This window comes from Buteo buteo, chromosome 1, assembly GCF_964188355.1.
Source record: "Buteo buteo chromosome 1, bButBut1.hap1.1, whole genome shotgun sequence".
Taxonomy (NCBI): domain Eukaryota; kingdom Metazoa; phylum Chordata; class Aves; order Accipitriformes; family Accipitridae; genus Buteo; species Buteo buteo.
The window spans coordinates 36,363,062-36,380,519 of NC_134171.1; the positions used below are offsets into that span (position 1 = coordinate 36,363,062).

Sequence of the window (17,458 nt, forward strand, 5' to 3'; positions counted from 1 at the left end):
ACTTCTAATCACAAGAAAGCCTAGCAAAACTCTGTTAACTAAATCAGTCTGGAAGGATCCTTATGGGATTTCTCTCCTGCAACACCATGTGCATACATCAAGGAGCACTCAGGAGCCTGAGCTTTCTTGACTACAGTCCATCAAGAGTCTGAGGAATTGTTTATCAGTGTCTCAAGGCCTCTTTCACTGAGCAATGTATTTTATGTTTATTTTAGTAAGTAGATAGTAATTAATCTGCAAAGATAAAGCATGGCTGGAATGTTTGGGGGGGGGGGGGGGGGGGGGGGGAGTTTCCCAGCAACTGTAGTGCTTTGGGATAAATTTCCCTCAAAGCTAAGCCTACACTGAAAATTGTTACTACTTGTATCTGTTCTTTACCAAGATGTTACATGGCAGCATCAGGAGTAGGAGTAGAAGGAGGCTTTCAGTTCATGCATGCCATGCACTGGCTTAGAACAGGCACTGAAAAGTGATTTCCAATTAAAACCAAGAAAAGGAATTTTTAATAAACAGAGTATTATTACCCAGAATAGCATCTAACTGGGAAACATGTTTAAGTACAACATGCCTGTAATTTATTTGTTGTAGGAAGAGAACTGGAAGCATTCTCCTCGCTCCCGTCACTCCGACAGACTCTAGTCGTGTTCCTCAGTGGTAACTGCACAATGGCTTATTTGTTTCCGCCTCTTTAATTTCTTCTTTATAGATTTTCCTTGATTTCACTGTTGTGATTTACAACCCAAAATATCATTTAGTTTGTTGATCTAAAATATCACACCCCCCCATCCATATAGGGACCGCTGTTTCATTTCCTTGACATAAATCTGTAAACTTTTACTGGTAAATGATGAAAGCTTTGCAAAATACACTACGGAACTGAGATGACTACAGGTTGGCCCATCTTTCCAGGTGCTCCCACAGTGCTAGAGAACAAGCAGAACAGGAATCCCTCCTCCCACAGGGGAACGCTCTTTACCCACCTTCCCAGAGACTGGCTCTATACAAACAGAAGAAGGATGAGCACTGACTCCAAAATCAAATACTATTTCTCTTTGAAAAGAAGATACATTTTCTTAGACATTTACCATTCAAATACTGATCAGCTCAGACTGATCAACATTACATAGGGTGCAGAGGAACACAGCTCAAGATGATGGTAGTTGGACCCCACAGGCTAGAAAGGAAAAACCTAAGTGCAGCCAAAACCACATTACTTCATAAAGCAAATCTGCTATCTGATATTAGAGAACACAATTTAAAGCGACTTATCAGCTAAAAAGAGAGCACACTGAGCATTAATGTGCCTGAACAACAACAACAGAAGAGTTGGGTTTCTTTTAAAATAAGCACATCCATTAGTGTGATTATGCTAATAAATACGATGTCAATTAGGTTTTAGACAGAGTTTAATAGAGACTAATTTCTGCTCTCAGGAAAGGCACGCTGGCCCAGAGCAAAGAGCAAATTTTACAGCAGATGAACAGTAAGTAGCCAAGCAACAAAATCATTTCACCATCACCTAAATGCATTTTCCTATCTCAGAAATGCAAGTGGTTTCAGAATCAAAGAGAAGAACAAGAGAAAGTAAGATGTTATTTATGCAGCCCACATACTCCATCTCAGTAAACCCTCACTTGGCCTGATCGAGCCGAGTCTAACAGAAGGTCTAGGTCACAACAAATGACAGCGCACCAAATGGGATCGCTGTGCTTGTGTCTTTCAGATGTTGCTGCAGCCATTTAGGAAGAGAGACAGCTGACCTGCAGCAGCAGTTGAAGGGAGTGAGGGAAGAGGAAAAAATACCAGTTCTGGCTGGTGGTAACAGATTAGAACAAACACTCTGGAAATGGCTTCAACAGTCCTCCAAAGCTTTGATGTGCTCAGCAAAACCAACTCAAGGACATCTAGGGAGATCCTACAACAGCAGTATCTCTGCTGCCTGCTTCCCAGTCACTTGCTCCTTATCCTTTCACTTACACCAGAGATCAGAGGAGAAGCAGCTCAGCTATAAAGATAAGGCAAGCGTAAACACCTTGTACTTGGGCAAGCAGGCTTGAGATGCAAGCAGTATCTCATATTATGATGAAAAAGGGAAGGAAAAAGAGATGAGATGGGGCGGGGGGGCGAAGTTAGTATGAAAGTGAGCAGGTGGTGTTTGCATTCGAAAACAGGAACATCAAACAAACTCATGATATGTAGCAGCTCAGTGGGGTTTTTTTCGGTCTTTAAGGAATTCTTCAGAGGTCATTAACATGTTTAAGAAGGATGCAATTAGGAAACACCTCCCTGCAACAGTTCAGGAAAACCTCTGATCCAGTGGTAAAAAGTGCTGGAACTCAAACCCCTCTTTCCATGTCAAAGAATCACAGCAACCTGCTCTGAATGCCCAGTGTCCATAGGGTCGCTATGGTTCAGTCATCAGACCACTGTGGCCAGCCATACTTCATAAAGATAATGAGGAGATCACTATACACTAGTGGAAATCCAACATATTATTTTATCTAACTCCACAGAGGCAAGCTGTAAATAAGGGTCTTGTATGCCTTTCAACAGTAGTCACCTCCAGCATACTACTAAGTGGAATTTTTTAACATTTTCTGCCACTGATCTAAAAAGCTAACTATATTAGAGATTTAACGAATGTTGTGGCTTATCATCCTTACTGTCTCTGCTTCACCAAAAGAAAAAGAAATCTAAAATTGAATTTAAAAAGAAAAATCACAATTCATTCAAACCTCAGTAATGGGCTGGCAAAAGAAGCATGTTTAGTTTTGAATGAGCTACAGTGAAACATTAAATACCTCAGTTGTTTCAGGAACTCAACATCGGAGCTGCTGTTAATGAGCTTGATGAACTCCTCATAAGAAGGAGCATATGTGTAGTCTTTCTTCTGATGCTCATTCATCTGTTCTCTGTACTCCAGCTGGCTGAGTAACATTCGGTTAATATAATCTGGATCACTCAGCAGTTCCACCACTGGTTTCAGTACTGGAGAGGAAAAATATTTTAAAACAAAATCCTTATGCTGAAGAATAACTGCTGTCCTTCAAAAGAAAACTGCAGATAAAAGGCAAAAATAAATATGCAAGTTGGTAAAAATCCAAAACCAGTCTTCCGGACTACATAGTACATTTGAGATTGGATGTACCTTCTTGATAAAACTGTTTGTTTATTCTATTACACAAATTGATGTACATTGACAAAGCTGAGCTCTATTTGGAAAATTCCAAGTGTTTTTGTTCTTTCTGCTGTCTGCCTTGAAGGCTATGACATTACAGCCACTATAAATGAAAATTAAAAGTAAACTGAATTGCATAATATACTTGAGATTTCATAATTTCTGAATTTGACTTCAGTGACATAAAAAAATGACTAGTATATTTATAATCAGATTAAAGTGTAGCTGATAAAATAAAAAGCAAAACAGAAAACCCTCAATTAAAAAAACACACTGGATAAATCAAAGTCTAAAAAGATTAATTAAATCTGGTATCATGATTCAGTTATAATCACATCCTTAAGTCTATGGATTCTACATATCTGAATAAAATAAAAGGCCAGAATTATTTATCTAATCGCTAAAAATAATGCCATGGAAGACTGCAAAAATGTTCCTCTGGAAAAAAAAAAAAAACAAACAGAAGAATGGAATGGAAAAATTGTGTTTCTATCCTGAAAGGTGCTAAACAGCCTGGCATCAAGTCAGGAGAGTCAAGTAAGTATATCCTTGATTTTGAGAATATGAAGTGTCTTACTGGTTATCACAGAAATTAAATTTCAGTATTTAAAAGCAGAGCATCAAGACTTATACATAATGAAGTCTGTAATTACTAATATTGTACAGGTGCAAAGGTTAATCATCTCTGATCTTTGATCTACCTTTTGTTGCAAGTATTTCTGCAAGGACTATGCGCAAGCTGACAGACTGGACATCCTTTGAGGGTAGGAGACAATACACCAGAATTTGAGAACATTTTTGCAGGAATCTTACTTCTTCATCAGAGCTCCTCAAGCATGGGTGCAGCAAAAAAGGTCTCGGTGGATCTTCCTGCCTAAGGGGGTGGGGCAGAGAAAGAAAGGAAAAAAGGGAAAGAACTTACATACCAGTGGCATCATGATTAGTCACTAATTGATAAAATATCCAAAATCCATTATGAGGTAAGTAATTTCAGTAAAGAAACACTTTAAACCACGTACATTTTTCCTGCTAATTTTTCTTAATAATGATAAGATACATTTCCAAACTCTTTTGTCCTGTCAATGTTTTCACCTGCCAAAAGAGAAATACAGTATTTTAAAACTGTATCAAATAGAGAGCCCAGCAAGTGGGAGGAAAAGTTTCTCTGAATAAAAAAACAATTGTTCCATCACTGATCTTACAGTGAAATCTTGTCAACTGTTCTGAAAAATTGAACAAGACAAACTGTATTGGGTTTGCATGGCAAGTTTTTGACAGTGGGGGGCTACAGGGGTGGCTTCTGAGAAGCTGCTTTAAGTTTCCCCCATGTCCAACAGAGCCAATGCCAGCCGGCTCCAAGACAGACCCACCGCTGGCCAAGGCCAAGTCCATCAGCGATGGTGGTAGCGCCTCTGGGATCACATATTTAAGAAGGGGGACAGCCCCCCCCCCCAAAAAAAAAAAACAAAAACAAACTTCAGCCAGAGAGAGGAGTGAGAATATGTGAGAGAAACAACCCTGCGGACACCAAGGTCAGTGAAGAAGGAGGGGGAGGAGATGCTCCAGGCGCCAGAGCAGAGATTCCCCTGCAGCCCGTGGGGAAGACCATGGTGAGGCAGGCTGTCCCCCTGCAGCCTGTGGAGGTCCACAGTGGAGCAGATCTCCACCTGCAGCCTGTGGAGGACCCCACGCCGGAGCAGGTGGGTTCCCGAAGGAGGCTGTGACCCAATGGGAAGACCGTGTGGGAGCAGGCTCCTGGCAGGACCTGCGGATCTGTGGAGAGAGGAGCCCACACTGGAGCAGGTTTTCTGGCAGGACTTGTGACCCCATGGGGGACCCACGCTGGAGCAGTCTGTGCCTGAAGGACTGCAGCCCGTGGAAGGGACCCATGCTGGATCAATTCATGAAGAACTGCAGCCCATGGGAAGGACCCACATTGGAGAAGTTTGTGGAGGACTGTCTCTTGTGGGAGGGACCCCACGCTGGAGCAGGAGAAAAGTGTGAGGAGTCCTCCCCCTGAGGAGAAAGGAGCGGTGGAGACATGTGATGAACTGACTGCAACCCCCATTCCCCATCCGTCTGCACCACCGCTGGCCGGGAGGAGGTACAGAAAATGGGGAGTGAAGTTAAGCCCAGGAAAAAGGGAGGGGTGGGGGGAAGGTGTTTTAAGATTTGGTTTTACTTCTCATTACCCTACTCTGATTTAATTGGTAATAAATGAAATTATTTTTCCCAAGTCAAGTCTGTTTTGCCCATGATGGTAATTGGTTGAGTGATCTCTCCCTGTCCTTGTCTCGACCCACAAGCCTTCCGTTATATTTTCTCTCCCCTGTCCAGTTGAGGGGGGCAGTGATAGAGCGGCTTTGGTGGCCACCTGGCATCCAGCCACAGTCAACCCACGACACAAACTCAAGAAGCAGATACATTCTTGTAGAGCAAACTAACTATAGACCTGAACCTTTAAGCAGAGGATTTGGGATCATATCTAGTTTGAGAAACAGGCCTACCTGTTAGATACCGAAGTTACCATCTTTCCTTTGTTACTGGCAAATAAATCTCCCAGTAAATAACTGGCCTGTTTGACCTGACTTTTCCTAGAACAGCAGTTTTCAACTTGCCACCTGCAGGCTACATCAAATTGGTCTGTGCAAGATACTATATAGTAACAGACTTGGCATTATCCATCTACACTAAGTGGAAAACTAATTTAGAAAAAGATTTAAAAAACCCACCCACAGATTTAGAAAGAGGGTGGAATTGTGATGGCAAACAGGGTAAGATGAATTGACTCCCAAAGCGCAAAGAAACTTGCAAAGTCCCCTCAGTAGTTTGACAAGTGAGAGCCAACCATATTGTTACCAGTACCAGTGTTACTGGTACATAAAGCATGAAACTTGAAAGCATGAAACTGTAGGGGCTCCGTGTGTGTGTGCAACCCCACCTTTGGGGCAATACCCCTGTGGGCAGTATGGTCACCCCAGAGCGGGTAAGAGGCCCTGGACTTTAGGCTCTACTCAGTCTGATAGGTCTGAACTTGCATCTTCCAAGTCCCATATGAGTCACCTCTCAGCCAGATCACAGATTTGGTGAGTTACTTCTTGGCCAAATCAGGTTAACACCACTTGCTTGGATCTGAGCATCTCAGGCATGCAGAAATCACAGAACGATTCAGAAAAGAGACATGAGAACTTGCCTCAAGCTGAGTCCTCTGATCAGTAGGCTGAAGCTGGAATGTGCTCATGTTATATCTCAATAAATCACCACAGATTAAAAAAAAAATAACTAGGGAACAAAGTCACAGTTTTCCTCCATCATCCTAAATGCTTCAGAGTCAGGGTCCATCTTGCCTGCCTTTGGCTAGTTCTGGTTCAGCTTCAAGAAAGAGCAGGAGAATACTATCAGCCAGAATCACTCTTAGCCTGCTGGGGAAGGCATTCACTATAATCCACTCACTAACTGTAAGGGTTATGCAAGCTGGATACTAACGAATGGAGGAAATCCAAAATTTCTTGCTGTTTTCACTTTGCACTTGGTGAAAGAATTAGGCTTCTAACTTCAAGCAAGTACATCAGTACTGGAGTTAGGACAGGTATAGTGTGCTATACTATACAGTAACGTAGTATAAACTCTTCTTCCTGCCACTGAACAGGCAAGTACGTCCTCCCTGCTCCTGGCAATCATGGTAGGTGCATTTTGGGAAGATGGCAAGACAGAGTCTTTCAGAGCTAACACAGTGAAGGGGTGGTTGTGCCACTGCTGCAGCATGAAGCACTGGGTGGGCGCTGTGCGCCACTGAACACTCACAGCAACGTGCTGCTGGATGAGCAAGCCCATGACAGCACAGTCTGTGTTGTTTGCAGACTCCCCACAAACAGCTCTTCTGATCACAGCTCTGAAAGAAACAGGGAGCAAACCTCCCCCATCTTGATTTTGTGCCCAATACTGACCGGTTCATCTCCTCGGAGGTGCCGATGGTTTTCTGGACTTCTCAACATGTTCGACTTGATGTGCCAAGGCAAGTCCTTAGTGCAGGTCACAGCAGTGCCTCTTCTTTATACAAAAATGACTGTAGAAGCAGAGACAAGGTGCCCTAGCAGTTCTTTCGTGGCCACATGCCTGATGTGCTCCAATCACAGACTTACAGTTTAACAGCAAGGTGACCCATGCTAGTGGTTACAGCAAGACAGACGCAGTGTCACCTGAAAGGCACCACGGTAATTTCCAAAGGCAGCCAGCACTGGTCTTCACTTGAAGGCTCTAAGGTGTTAAAAAGGCTCAGAACTGTCACATCTTCATACCAGTGCCTCCTCCCATCTTCTATAACCTCTGTGTCCTTCTCAGAGCTGGAGGCTGCTGTCCTGGTTAGAGTCAACTGACTGTTACTCACAGAGCTGCTCCAAGCCCATTGCCTCTGTATGTGAAAAAGTGACCAAGGACTGCATACAGTCAAACCAGAAGTTTTCAGTTAGACACCACTATATGGACACTAGTGACAGGCAGCATTGTATAAAAACTGATATTTGCTAGTCAGTCCAGGAGGGAGCAAATACGTTGGAATAGTAACAACACTCTAACAATAGCTCTAATTCTGTTCTAATAACACAAGTCATTTTTCTCAAGCTGACCAAAATTAGTTTTTAAATTAATTTTCAGAACAACAGAAATGTAAAGATGACATTTGGTTTCGATTTGACTGAAGCCTCTTACTCAATCTCAAATCAAATGCTTAGTTTTCAAATGTGAATCATGGAGAGAGTTTCAATTGTTACAAGTAAGACAAATTTCAAAACAAGTTCCTTGGAACAGCTTGGATGTAAATACTCTGTTCTTCTGAGGAGTAGTGGTTTATGAAGATGATGTGTAGTCTTCATTATCAACCAGTGCAGGTTGTGCAGATGACTGAGCTCAGAAAGCTGTTTATCTTGTTTTGGCAGGATCTTTTCTTTTCTCTCTGGCAGCTGAATACCTAGCTATTTACCTCAATGCATTTCCATTCCTCTTGCATACTCTGGACATATCCTACAGCCTCCTCTATGCTGCATCAAACATTTCCCATCACATGCTCTCCCTAAAGGCATTCATTATTTATCCAAAACCAGACACATCCCAGGCAGACTACTGGCAGACAGAAAGTCTGGGTCATTTATGTACAGCGACCTCTTAGTGGGGAAGTAAAGTCTTCCTTTTCTGGACAGGTTGGTCCACCCAAATTCGGCCACTTAGAAACACAGCCAGAAGCATATGCAAAATGCTGGCAAACAGGATGACCTACACTGAACATCAGTTGGCTACCAGCAAACTGACTTCTCCTAACAACTGATTCCTGTGTATTAACAACAACAATACAGAGTGAGAACTAAAAGCAAGTGGTGATTGCTTTTTTGCCCATGAACTCACAAAACCCATTCTTTTTGGACACTCTTACCTTATTTGTGGGACATCATGCATAGTGATTAGATGAAGGTATACTTTCATACCATGTGCAAAGCACGAAACAGAACCATAATGCACATAAAATTTTACTAAACTGTGATTAGTCTTCTTTGCCTTCAATGCCTCTCTACAGGTCTCCTGAGGAATACCAGTCTGTTTGGGACTGCAAACACCCCGAAGCATTAACTGCACCTATACTATCATCCACACAAGAGAACTCATTTCTCATTATCTTTGTCTCCCTATTGTACAAATTTATTCCTAGTCAACAGCCAATACATACAGCTTAGCTGAGTTGGACCTATGCCAGGACTTTTCTGATACACAGCCAGCAGAACACAAATGGAAAACGGAACAGAATAAACAAAGAGAAAGTCAAATATTTGATTCTTACCCTTCTCATTTGTCTGTGTTCCTGCCTACAGGAATGCAAGGGGGGAGCATTATTATCTCCATTACTTAAGATGACAGGACTCTCTAAAGAGGGGTTCTTTCAATTGTTCTCCTAGCTGAAGTGTACCTAAAATGCGAACTAATAAGCAAAAAGGGAAGGCACAGAACCCCACCAGATTTTTATGAAAAGAATAGAGAAACAAAGTCTTCAGGATATTCAAAGCTTTGCATATCAGTGCCAAACAGTTGTGTCAACAAATCCTGCAGTTTTCATTGCTGTTTGGGCAAGAGAAATAAAGGGGAGACTGAAAGCAATAGAGGAAGCTTGGGGGGAGGCTTAACAGCTACAAAATAAATCAATATGCCAGTGGTAAAACAGACAAGACGAGACATCCAAGGCTTATATCCTCATTTGCATTTATACACGAAGCATTACACTTCTGTTTGCCTCAATATAACCATTGATCAGCTTGCAGGGAGAATACATTGTGTGTCAATGAAAGGTCTGCCCAGAAAACAGCATCCCTTCACTGATAACCATAAAAAAAAAAAAAAAGGAGCAGAATACAGAAGTATTAACAGCACTGCTCAGCTACCAAACCAAGTCTGATTACTATTGTGGAGCAGGAGCTAAGATGTCCTGATCAGGCATATTCTTACAGGTTGGTATAATACTTTGATCTTCAACTCTGTGGGAATGTGATCAAGCGTAAAGAAAGGCTCTGTTCATTTTGCAGAGACCAACAGGAAAAGCTGAAACTTAGCTGCAATCCACATGCAAGTACACACAGAGAAAACTCTTGCTGTGTGCAGATATTTTTAGAGAGCACTTTGAAAGCCCAGCCAATTATCCATAAATTCTGAGCACAACTGTGTGCAGCGAACTAACATAAATGTGGCACTCTAGCAAACAGTTCCAAAACAGGCACGATACAAGCTTTGTAAACCAGGCTCTTTTAATCTGCTTTAGGTGATTGAAAAATAATGGCAAGTGGCAACTTAATTCATTTGTGTCTTCCTGAACAATCAAGACTGAAGTAATAATGACATATATTGGTGTATCAAGATGGGGGTGACTTCAGTGATTTAAAATAGTAGACAGAACTCATGCTTTACCACAGCATGCTTACAGGTCATATTCCTCTTCACTCTGCCGTGAGCTACAAAGCCAGCCTTAATTTTGCCTAAGTTTCTTTTCTGTAAGTTTCATTTTATGAAATCTTTTAAGCCTGTTCTGAATTTTTAATGCTATCCGATGTTACTTCATAGCATCAGAAAGCAAAGGGATTTCCTTCAGCTGCCCCCCAAACCAGTAGAAGAACAGGCAGTGGTCTGTGAATATAGATCCATAGGTAGGGCCTGCCAAAGCAAATTCCTTTGTACCGGGTCTGTTCCAAGCAGCACTTTTCTTTGGGACCAAAATGACACCTGCTGTAACTATCCCCTGCTCTGAGATTGCTTCATGCAATTACTGAACGTATATCCTGCTGAACATCATCAATACTAAGACTTTACCCCCTATTGCTGCAAACCTGCGAGTTCATCCAGCACTTTATAAAGGAAAGCCAAACAGCAGATTTGCTTCGGTATTCCTGAAGACAAGCAGTTAAAACATTGCCAACGTTATAGAAATACCATCATTTCCTTCCCATGCTATAACTAAGCAACTCTGAGCCAATACCAACACCTCTTCAACACCAATTCCTCATTTCTCAGGAACGCAGGACCCATGGCAGTTTTGTAATACTGGACCATCATCTATGACTGGGCTTCCAGGTTTCCCAATACAGGGACCTCATAGAAATACCTCTTTTTATCTAGGATCTACTCTAGATACCCACAGTCTTAATTAGAACCATCTGGTAACTCCCTGTATTGTAAAGACTCATTACAGTCAGGAGTATTAAAAGACAACTGATATTTGTGGTTGGGTATATGCTCCTGACATGAAACATTGTCTTTATTTTTGTATAGTCTCAACCCTCACGATGACATGGAGGAGCTTAAAAATGAGTCCTAAAGGGGGTGAAAAAAATTAAAAGCCAGCCCCAAAGTTATCACTTACAATACCCACGCAACTTGGGACTTTGCAGGTTTGGGGTTGGCAGTACCACCAGTTCAAGGGCAAGAAATCCCAAAATAAGTACACTGATTAGGAGACATGCATGACCAGGAACTTAATGATGACAAACAAGATAAATCTGCCTGCTTTGAAAATAGGAAGCAAGCAAATAAATAAATAATATTAAAAGAACACCACCCCCTCACCCCCCCAAAAAAAATCCCAGACCACCAAAGAGTCTGTAAAAACATTACAACTCCACAGGAAATTATGTAAAGGTGCTTTCTCTTTAAATAAATAAATAAATCACAAAACATTCCCTTCAGCCTTGCTATTTCCTTAATTAGTCTTTCAAGAGAGAGTCTTGCAGAGTTACATTTAAGTCTCAATCAGTGCAATTGTGAGTTGATGTGCACATGTAACTCTAAATGACTTTCATCAGTACATTCAACACTCACCACATGCTTTCATTAAACTGATTCTGAGAACCACCAAAACCACCTGCAGGCTGCATCTCTTCACCTGTATCGCCCTCAGATCTCTAAGCTTCTTGCTAGTGCAGCAGAATGAAAACTGCTCGATCTATTTGAACTTTCTAAGAAATAAAAGAAACATTTATACCTTTACAAGCCAGCATCATAAACACACCTAAAAAAAGTACCTACTAAAAAAAAAACAAAAAAGAAACATACCAAAACCTCTGAAAACAAACCACACGAAACCCAAAAAGCACAACAAAAAATAAGGACAAAGCCAACACCAAAATTTCCACAGCTGCCATTTTTATCAAGATACATCAGCAAGTTTTATAAATCACTTTATCTAATATTTACTGTGAAGATAACCATATAATTTATATATGTCACAGTTACCTCTTTCAGGAAATAGCATTTGATATGTCATGTTGATAACAGACTCGAATGTATGAATAGCTTACAAGCTGTGGTATGACCATATCAGCACCAGGAGGTCCTAATGCTTATTGTGGTATCTAGGTCATACTCAATCATTAACAGGAAACCCAAGCTTCCCACACTGAAGCTTGAAGGCAATGGTGAGCTTTAGACCTGGTGCTACCCATGAATTAACTTTAATAACATGCTCAGACCTTGGCTTTTCGTGACTATTTTTTTCTCAGCACTTTCATACAGCTGCTCCCATTGCAACGAACCTCTACAATTTCATACTAATCCTCTTGATATTCTTTTCCAGAGGCTGTGATAAGCAGTTCTTGGTATTCCTGGTTTGTGGGTGGCAAATGGAATTATAAAAGAAAAACAAGAACTGTGGGAGGTGTTTAGTAGCTATCCTGACAACTTGGATGCATCTATAGGATTAAACAAGTTAAATCTCAAGTGCTTAAATTCCCTTTGCATCAATCTGCTCTTGATCAGTTTGTGGTGGCAGCACTTTTTATTTTTACTCAGTTTCTTATCACACTACATATTGTGATCACAAAAAATAAAAGTTATATATCTACACGAGCAAAGGTATTCACATGGGTCAAGAAAATTAAGAACTGAGTTATCTCCCTCCTTACCATGTCAGTAACACATAGAAAATAAAAGGAATATTACCAAAACTTGTGCAATATGAACTTAAATCCCCAAATTGCTTGTCACACTGATCACTCAAACAGCAATTTCCCCACAGCACTTCCCCCCCACCTCACACTTTCCAAGAGCTTTGAGCCCTTAAATACGGGTTCTAAATCAGCACTGCATGTAGCCTACAGCCCCCAAGAATCCATTTTGTGAAGTTATGACTTATGCTGCAAGTCTGGGCACACACTCACAGAAAGACTTCTGAGCATCCCATCAGATGTCACGTACCGGTCAACCTGCCAGCAGCAGCCTGCAACACCACGTATCTGTATTTGCAGAAATCAATTCTTCCTCTACCTTTGGGATCAAGTTGCCCCAGCCAAATACTACCCTCTCTACCCTGCAGCATGCACTTGGCTAATCCTGTTATAAATGTGCTCCTGATTCTGTACAACATATGGGACAAGAACAGTGGCTTCTACCAATAAATACAAGGCTGATTTTTTCTTCCATATCACAAACTCATAAACTAGCTAACACTGGACCCAGGGAAGCATCATATTCCATTTCTACCCTGAGCTAATATTAGGAATGAAATTGTTTCCTACCTAAAATATTCTGAATTGCCACAAATTTTGTAACTGAAAAGTGCCAGGATCCTTTAGAGCCCCAGCTGGACCTCAAGGTACACCCCAGCAATGCATGTAAGACGGAAGAGTTGGGAGTTGTCTTGCCTACAGCTTGCATGGCTCTGTGTCAGCCCAGGCAGCTCTGCCCACGGCTAGAGGAGTGTCTCTGCCCTTATTTCACTCTGTAGAAGTGTCTGGCAGGCGCAGGAAAGACAGTCACTGTTAAAGAAAGCCAGGGGATAGAATAAAGAAAGGGGAAACAGGCGTAACACTGCCAGGCTTCTCCCTCCCGATTCCCTGCCTCCCACTGGCCACTGTGGAAGTGGCCTCCCCTCTCCTCATGCTCTCCCTCATTCAGGGAAGCATTTTTCCTCATCTGTTGGCCTCTGCTGGCCATTTACCTTCAGCTGTTTATTACTAAGCGGAGTCTCCAGATGATCAAAATAAGCCAGAGGGAAAGCAGGACCAAAGGGAAGGACTGTAGCACCCTTCCTCATTCTGAAAAGTCAGAGCCTATTTTCATCGCCTCAGGCATCCTGATCTATCAGGTGTTACAGGTCGAAGTTAGTCAGTGAAAGCACAAAAGTAAAGGAATTTCTGTGGCTGACATGTACACAGTGACACAACACATGAACTTCACCCTGAAGAAACGGACATCTCTGTCCTCCTGGGCACAGACAATTTCTTTCCGTTACTTCAGTGGATTTATCTTTTGTCATATAGGAAAACTGAGACAAAGCGGCTTAGGTGGCACGCCCTCCAGAGATGGTAGGAGAGGTATTCAAAACTTCGTAAGCCATCAGATAACAAACAAAATGCCCTTCGCTGTCACACTGCGGTATAAACTCGGCAGCGGAAATGAGATGTGGTGCTCCAACAGGCATCACAACAGGGAAGATACCTTGCTCTCATGGCAGTCTCTGTTCCACTATATTTATCATCCAAAACTAACCGGATTCATTATCAGACACGCAGAGGGAAACATGTGAATGCCAATTTAAATTTACTACCGTCTTTAAAACATTTGGCAGAAAGCAAAGGTAGATCAAGAAGATCTCGGTGCTCCCTACCTTAGGAGGAAGAATCTCCTGTGTTTGAACTGTGGCAACTGTCGTGGTTTAACCCAGCAGGAAGCTGAACACCACGCAGCCTTTCGCTCACCCCCCCACAGTGGGATGGGGGCGAGAATCAGAAAAAAGGTAAAACTTGTGGGTTGAGATAAAGACAGTTTAATAGGACAGAAAAGGAAGGGAAAGTAATAATAATAATAACAACGATAACAGAATTAGAATATACAAAACAAGTGATGCACAATGCAGTTGCTCACGACACACTGACCAATGCCCAGCCAGTTCCTGAGCAGCAGCCCACAGCCAGCTTTCCCCCCAGTTTACATACTGGGCATGACATCACACGATACGGAATATCCCTTTGGCCAGTTTGGGTCAGCTATCCCGGCTGTGTCTCCTCCCAGCTTCTTGTGCCCACCCCACACCCCTCCTCTCACTCCAGGGCATTATGAGAGGCTGAAGAGTCCCTGACTTAGTATGAACACTGCTTAGGAACTACTAAGACATCAGTGTGCTGTCAACATCATTCTCAGCCTAAATCCAGAACACAGCACCATACCAGCTACTAGGGAGAAAATTAACTCTATCCCAGCCAAAACCAGGACAGCAATATAGAAATGAATTGAAGGCTTTCCAAGAAACTCTACCTTCCAAGCTAGAAGTGACGTACTTTGCAGTTCTCAGTCTATAGCTTAAAATGTCAGCAGGTTCCAACACAAACTCTACAGCAGTAGGCAATTTAGTACAAAACTCTAATTAGTCTTAAAACCACAAATTCCCTTAAAAAGAAACCAGTATCAGAGTCTTCCGCTGTGCTTCCAGGTTTATTACATGCATGCTCAGATCACCCAGCAGTACAAATTCAATCTGTAGCGTATGAGCACAATGTCACACTTCTGCTGACTTTGCCATAGTGCATACATAGCATTTAAGTCGTCTCTCCATCTGCCAAGAAAAGGTGAGCCCTGTGCAATTTCCATAAAGCCTCCTGGCCTTTTTGAGCAAGTTTGGATGAGCAGCATGAGGATACACTAGCGCTTCACATTTTGCATCATGCAGCATCATGGTGCTGATCTACTGTTAGGCGGCTTAAAACCAGACCTTCCTCCTTATGAATTCACAGCCTTGCAGTATGTGGAAAACAGTCAATGGGTCCAGTTTCAACCTATACGAAGTTACAGCTGTGGGGTTTGTCGCGGTTTTTTAACCCGCTATCACATTAACTCTTGACAGAATTTTTTCCATTACCACGTTAACACAGCCTGCCTTATCCAGCATTGACCAAGGTGCATTTACCATTCCAAAGGGAAAAAGTTAATTGGAAATACCCAGGAGAATTTATTTTAGCTCTATATAGTGGAAATAACAATCCAACAAAGACCTAGAAGAAGTGGTCATAATTCTCAGCAGATAAGAAACCTCATCAAGAATCAGCATTAGTAACAATTAATAATTCTGCAACCATACATTCTACATCCCCAGCTTCAAACAGGAAAACATTTACACTTTAAAAGAAAAACACCATCCTCATCCTTTAACTGTTCAAATCAAACTCTTCCCAAATGCAAGCACTTTACTGTGACACAGGGCAAGTGCAAGCATAATGCTTAAAAATCAGGCACCACACTTAGGAGCTTTACCTGAACAAAAGATTTCTACCACATTCCAGAGCTGAAATAAAGTAGTATCTGGAATCCAGTGCAAGATCTACTGCAACATGCATACACATTAATTTCTTCTTTTCTTGAATGTAACCACCCTTTTTTGTCTTTATTTCCTACACATCAGCTTACATAAAGCTGGCATCTACCACAAATACATTAACCCTATCTTCTGGTCCAGAACAGAAAGAGGTGTAAATGGCAGCACAGAGTGGTCACTGACAGAAAACAGTTGATCTTTTTTCTCTGAAGGGGTGTTAAAAATATGTGGATCTAACTGTAAGCAAAACTACTTCATAGTATAAAATGTATAGTCTAAATCTGAATGACCAAAGCATATTTAAATTACGATAACTGAAATGCAAGTTAAGTGCAGAAATAAGCCCAAATGCCATGCACAATTACACAAACTGTGCATTCAGATGTGGAAATTGCATAGGCTAAGAGTTCTCATTTGCAATTACAACTTGGGTGCAACTCTAGTGGACAGCTGACATTTTTAAGCGGACAAAAAGAGCCTTGCCAAAAAGGAAATTCACGGAATTAGCAAGATAACCTAGACATAGAAAGAAAATCCAGACAACAATTTTTGCCACTAGAAAAATTTTGTTACTGCAGGACAGGCCACTTACAGAAACCGCAAGGCTTTGCCTCCCAGGGCCAGAAGAAATGGAAAACTGAATGGAATTAACTCTGGTCCTATTTTGGGAAAGGTGAAAATAACTATTTTCTTGTCTGTTGACTGCTCTGACAGTGCCTCTCCTTTCCCTTGCAGGTTCACACTTGCAGGAACTGCTCACACAGCCCACCTCCTACCATGAGCAAAGGATTCAAGGATTAAATGGAAACAGCAGTGAATCCAAACTCTGAGAAAAAGGAGGACAAGTGTTTCCTTCCACAGATCTTACAGATGCCCTGAGGCCAGCTTGATCTCTAAAACTGGTAATAAGCTGGAACTGTTTTCTTCATCAGTTGCCTACAAAAGCGTTACACTTCATTACTTTGATATAACACCTCTGAAAGCAAAGAGAGAAGCAGAAAATTCCAACAAAAGACAGTTCTGTTTTTACCTGGTGTTGGCTCCTTTAAGGTCACAGAAGTGCGAGAGTAAAGCTTTCACTACATCATTGCAGACAACTTTAACTACATCAATGTGACTCAGCCTCTGTCGCAGCTGTTTGGCAATCTCCCAGAAGTCTTCAGATAGCAGCTGGTACAGCTGCCCTTCATCTCTGCTGAGTTGCCCATACCAGGACAGGATGTAATCTCTATAGCTGTAGTCAAACACTGAAAGAAGAAACAAAACAATAAATAGCAAAAACTGCAAAAGAGGAAGGCACGCCAAGACAGGAAAAATGTAATCCTCCACCCTTCTCCTCAAAAATTAGATGGGTAGTAAGTTTTATATCTTCTTCTTTGGGTTTTAAATTCTTGCCAAAGAAAGTAAGGTTGGCAAAGTTACAGAAATCTGCACCTAACAGGTTACTG

The 17,458-nt window shown here is 41.8% G+C and overlaps 1 protein-coding gene across 4 annotated transcripts in view; it reads right to left on the bottom strand.

Annotated features, from left to right (window-relative positions):
• SNX25 (sorting nexin 25) overlaps positions 1-17,458 on the bottom strand; it is an 89,843-nt gene that overhangs the window by 51,790 nt on the left and 20,595 nt on the right. For all 4 annotated transcript variants that reach the window (XR_012650355.1, XR_012650356.1, XM_075027441.1 and 1 more), the window contains exons 3-5: positions 17,041-17,257; positions 3,880-4,052; positions 2,802-2,988 (exon numbers count right to left, since the gene is read on the bottom strand). Coding sequence is in view for 2 of the 4 variants with exons in the window: in XM_075027441.1 (XP_074883542.1) it covers positions 2,802-2,988; positions 3,880-4,052; positions 17,041-17,257 (577 nt within the window). In the remaining 2 variants the exon portion in view is untranslated. The remainder of the gene's footprint in view (positions 1-2,801; positions 2,989-3,879; positions 4,053-17,040; positions 17,258-17,458) is intronic.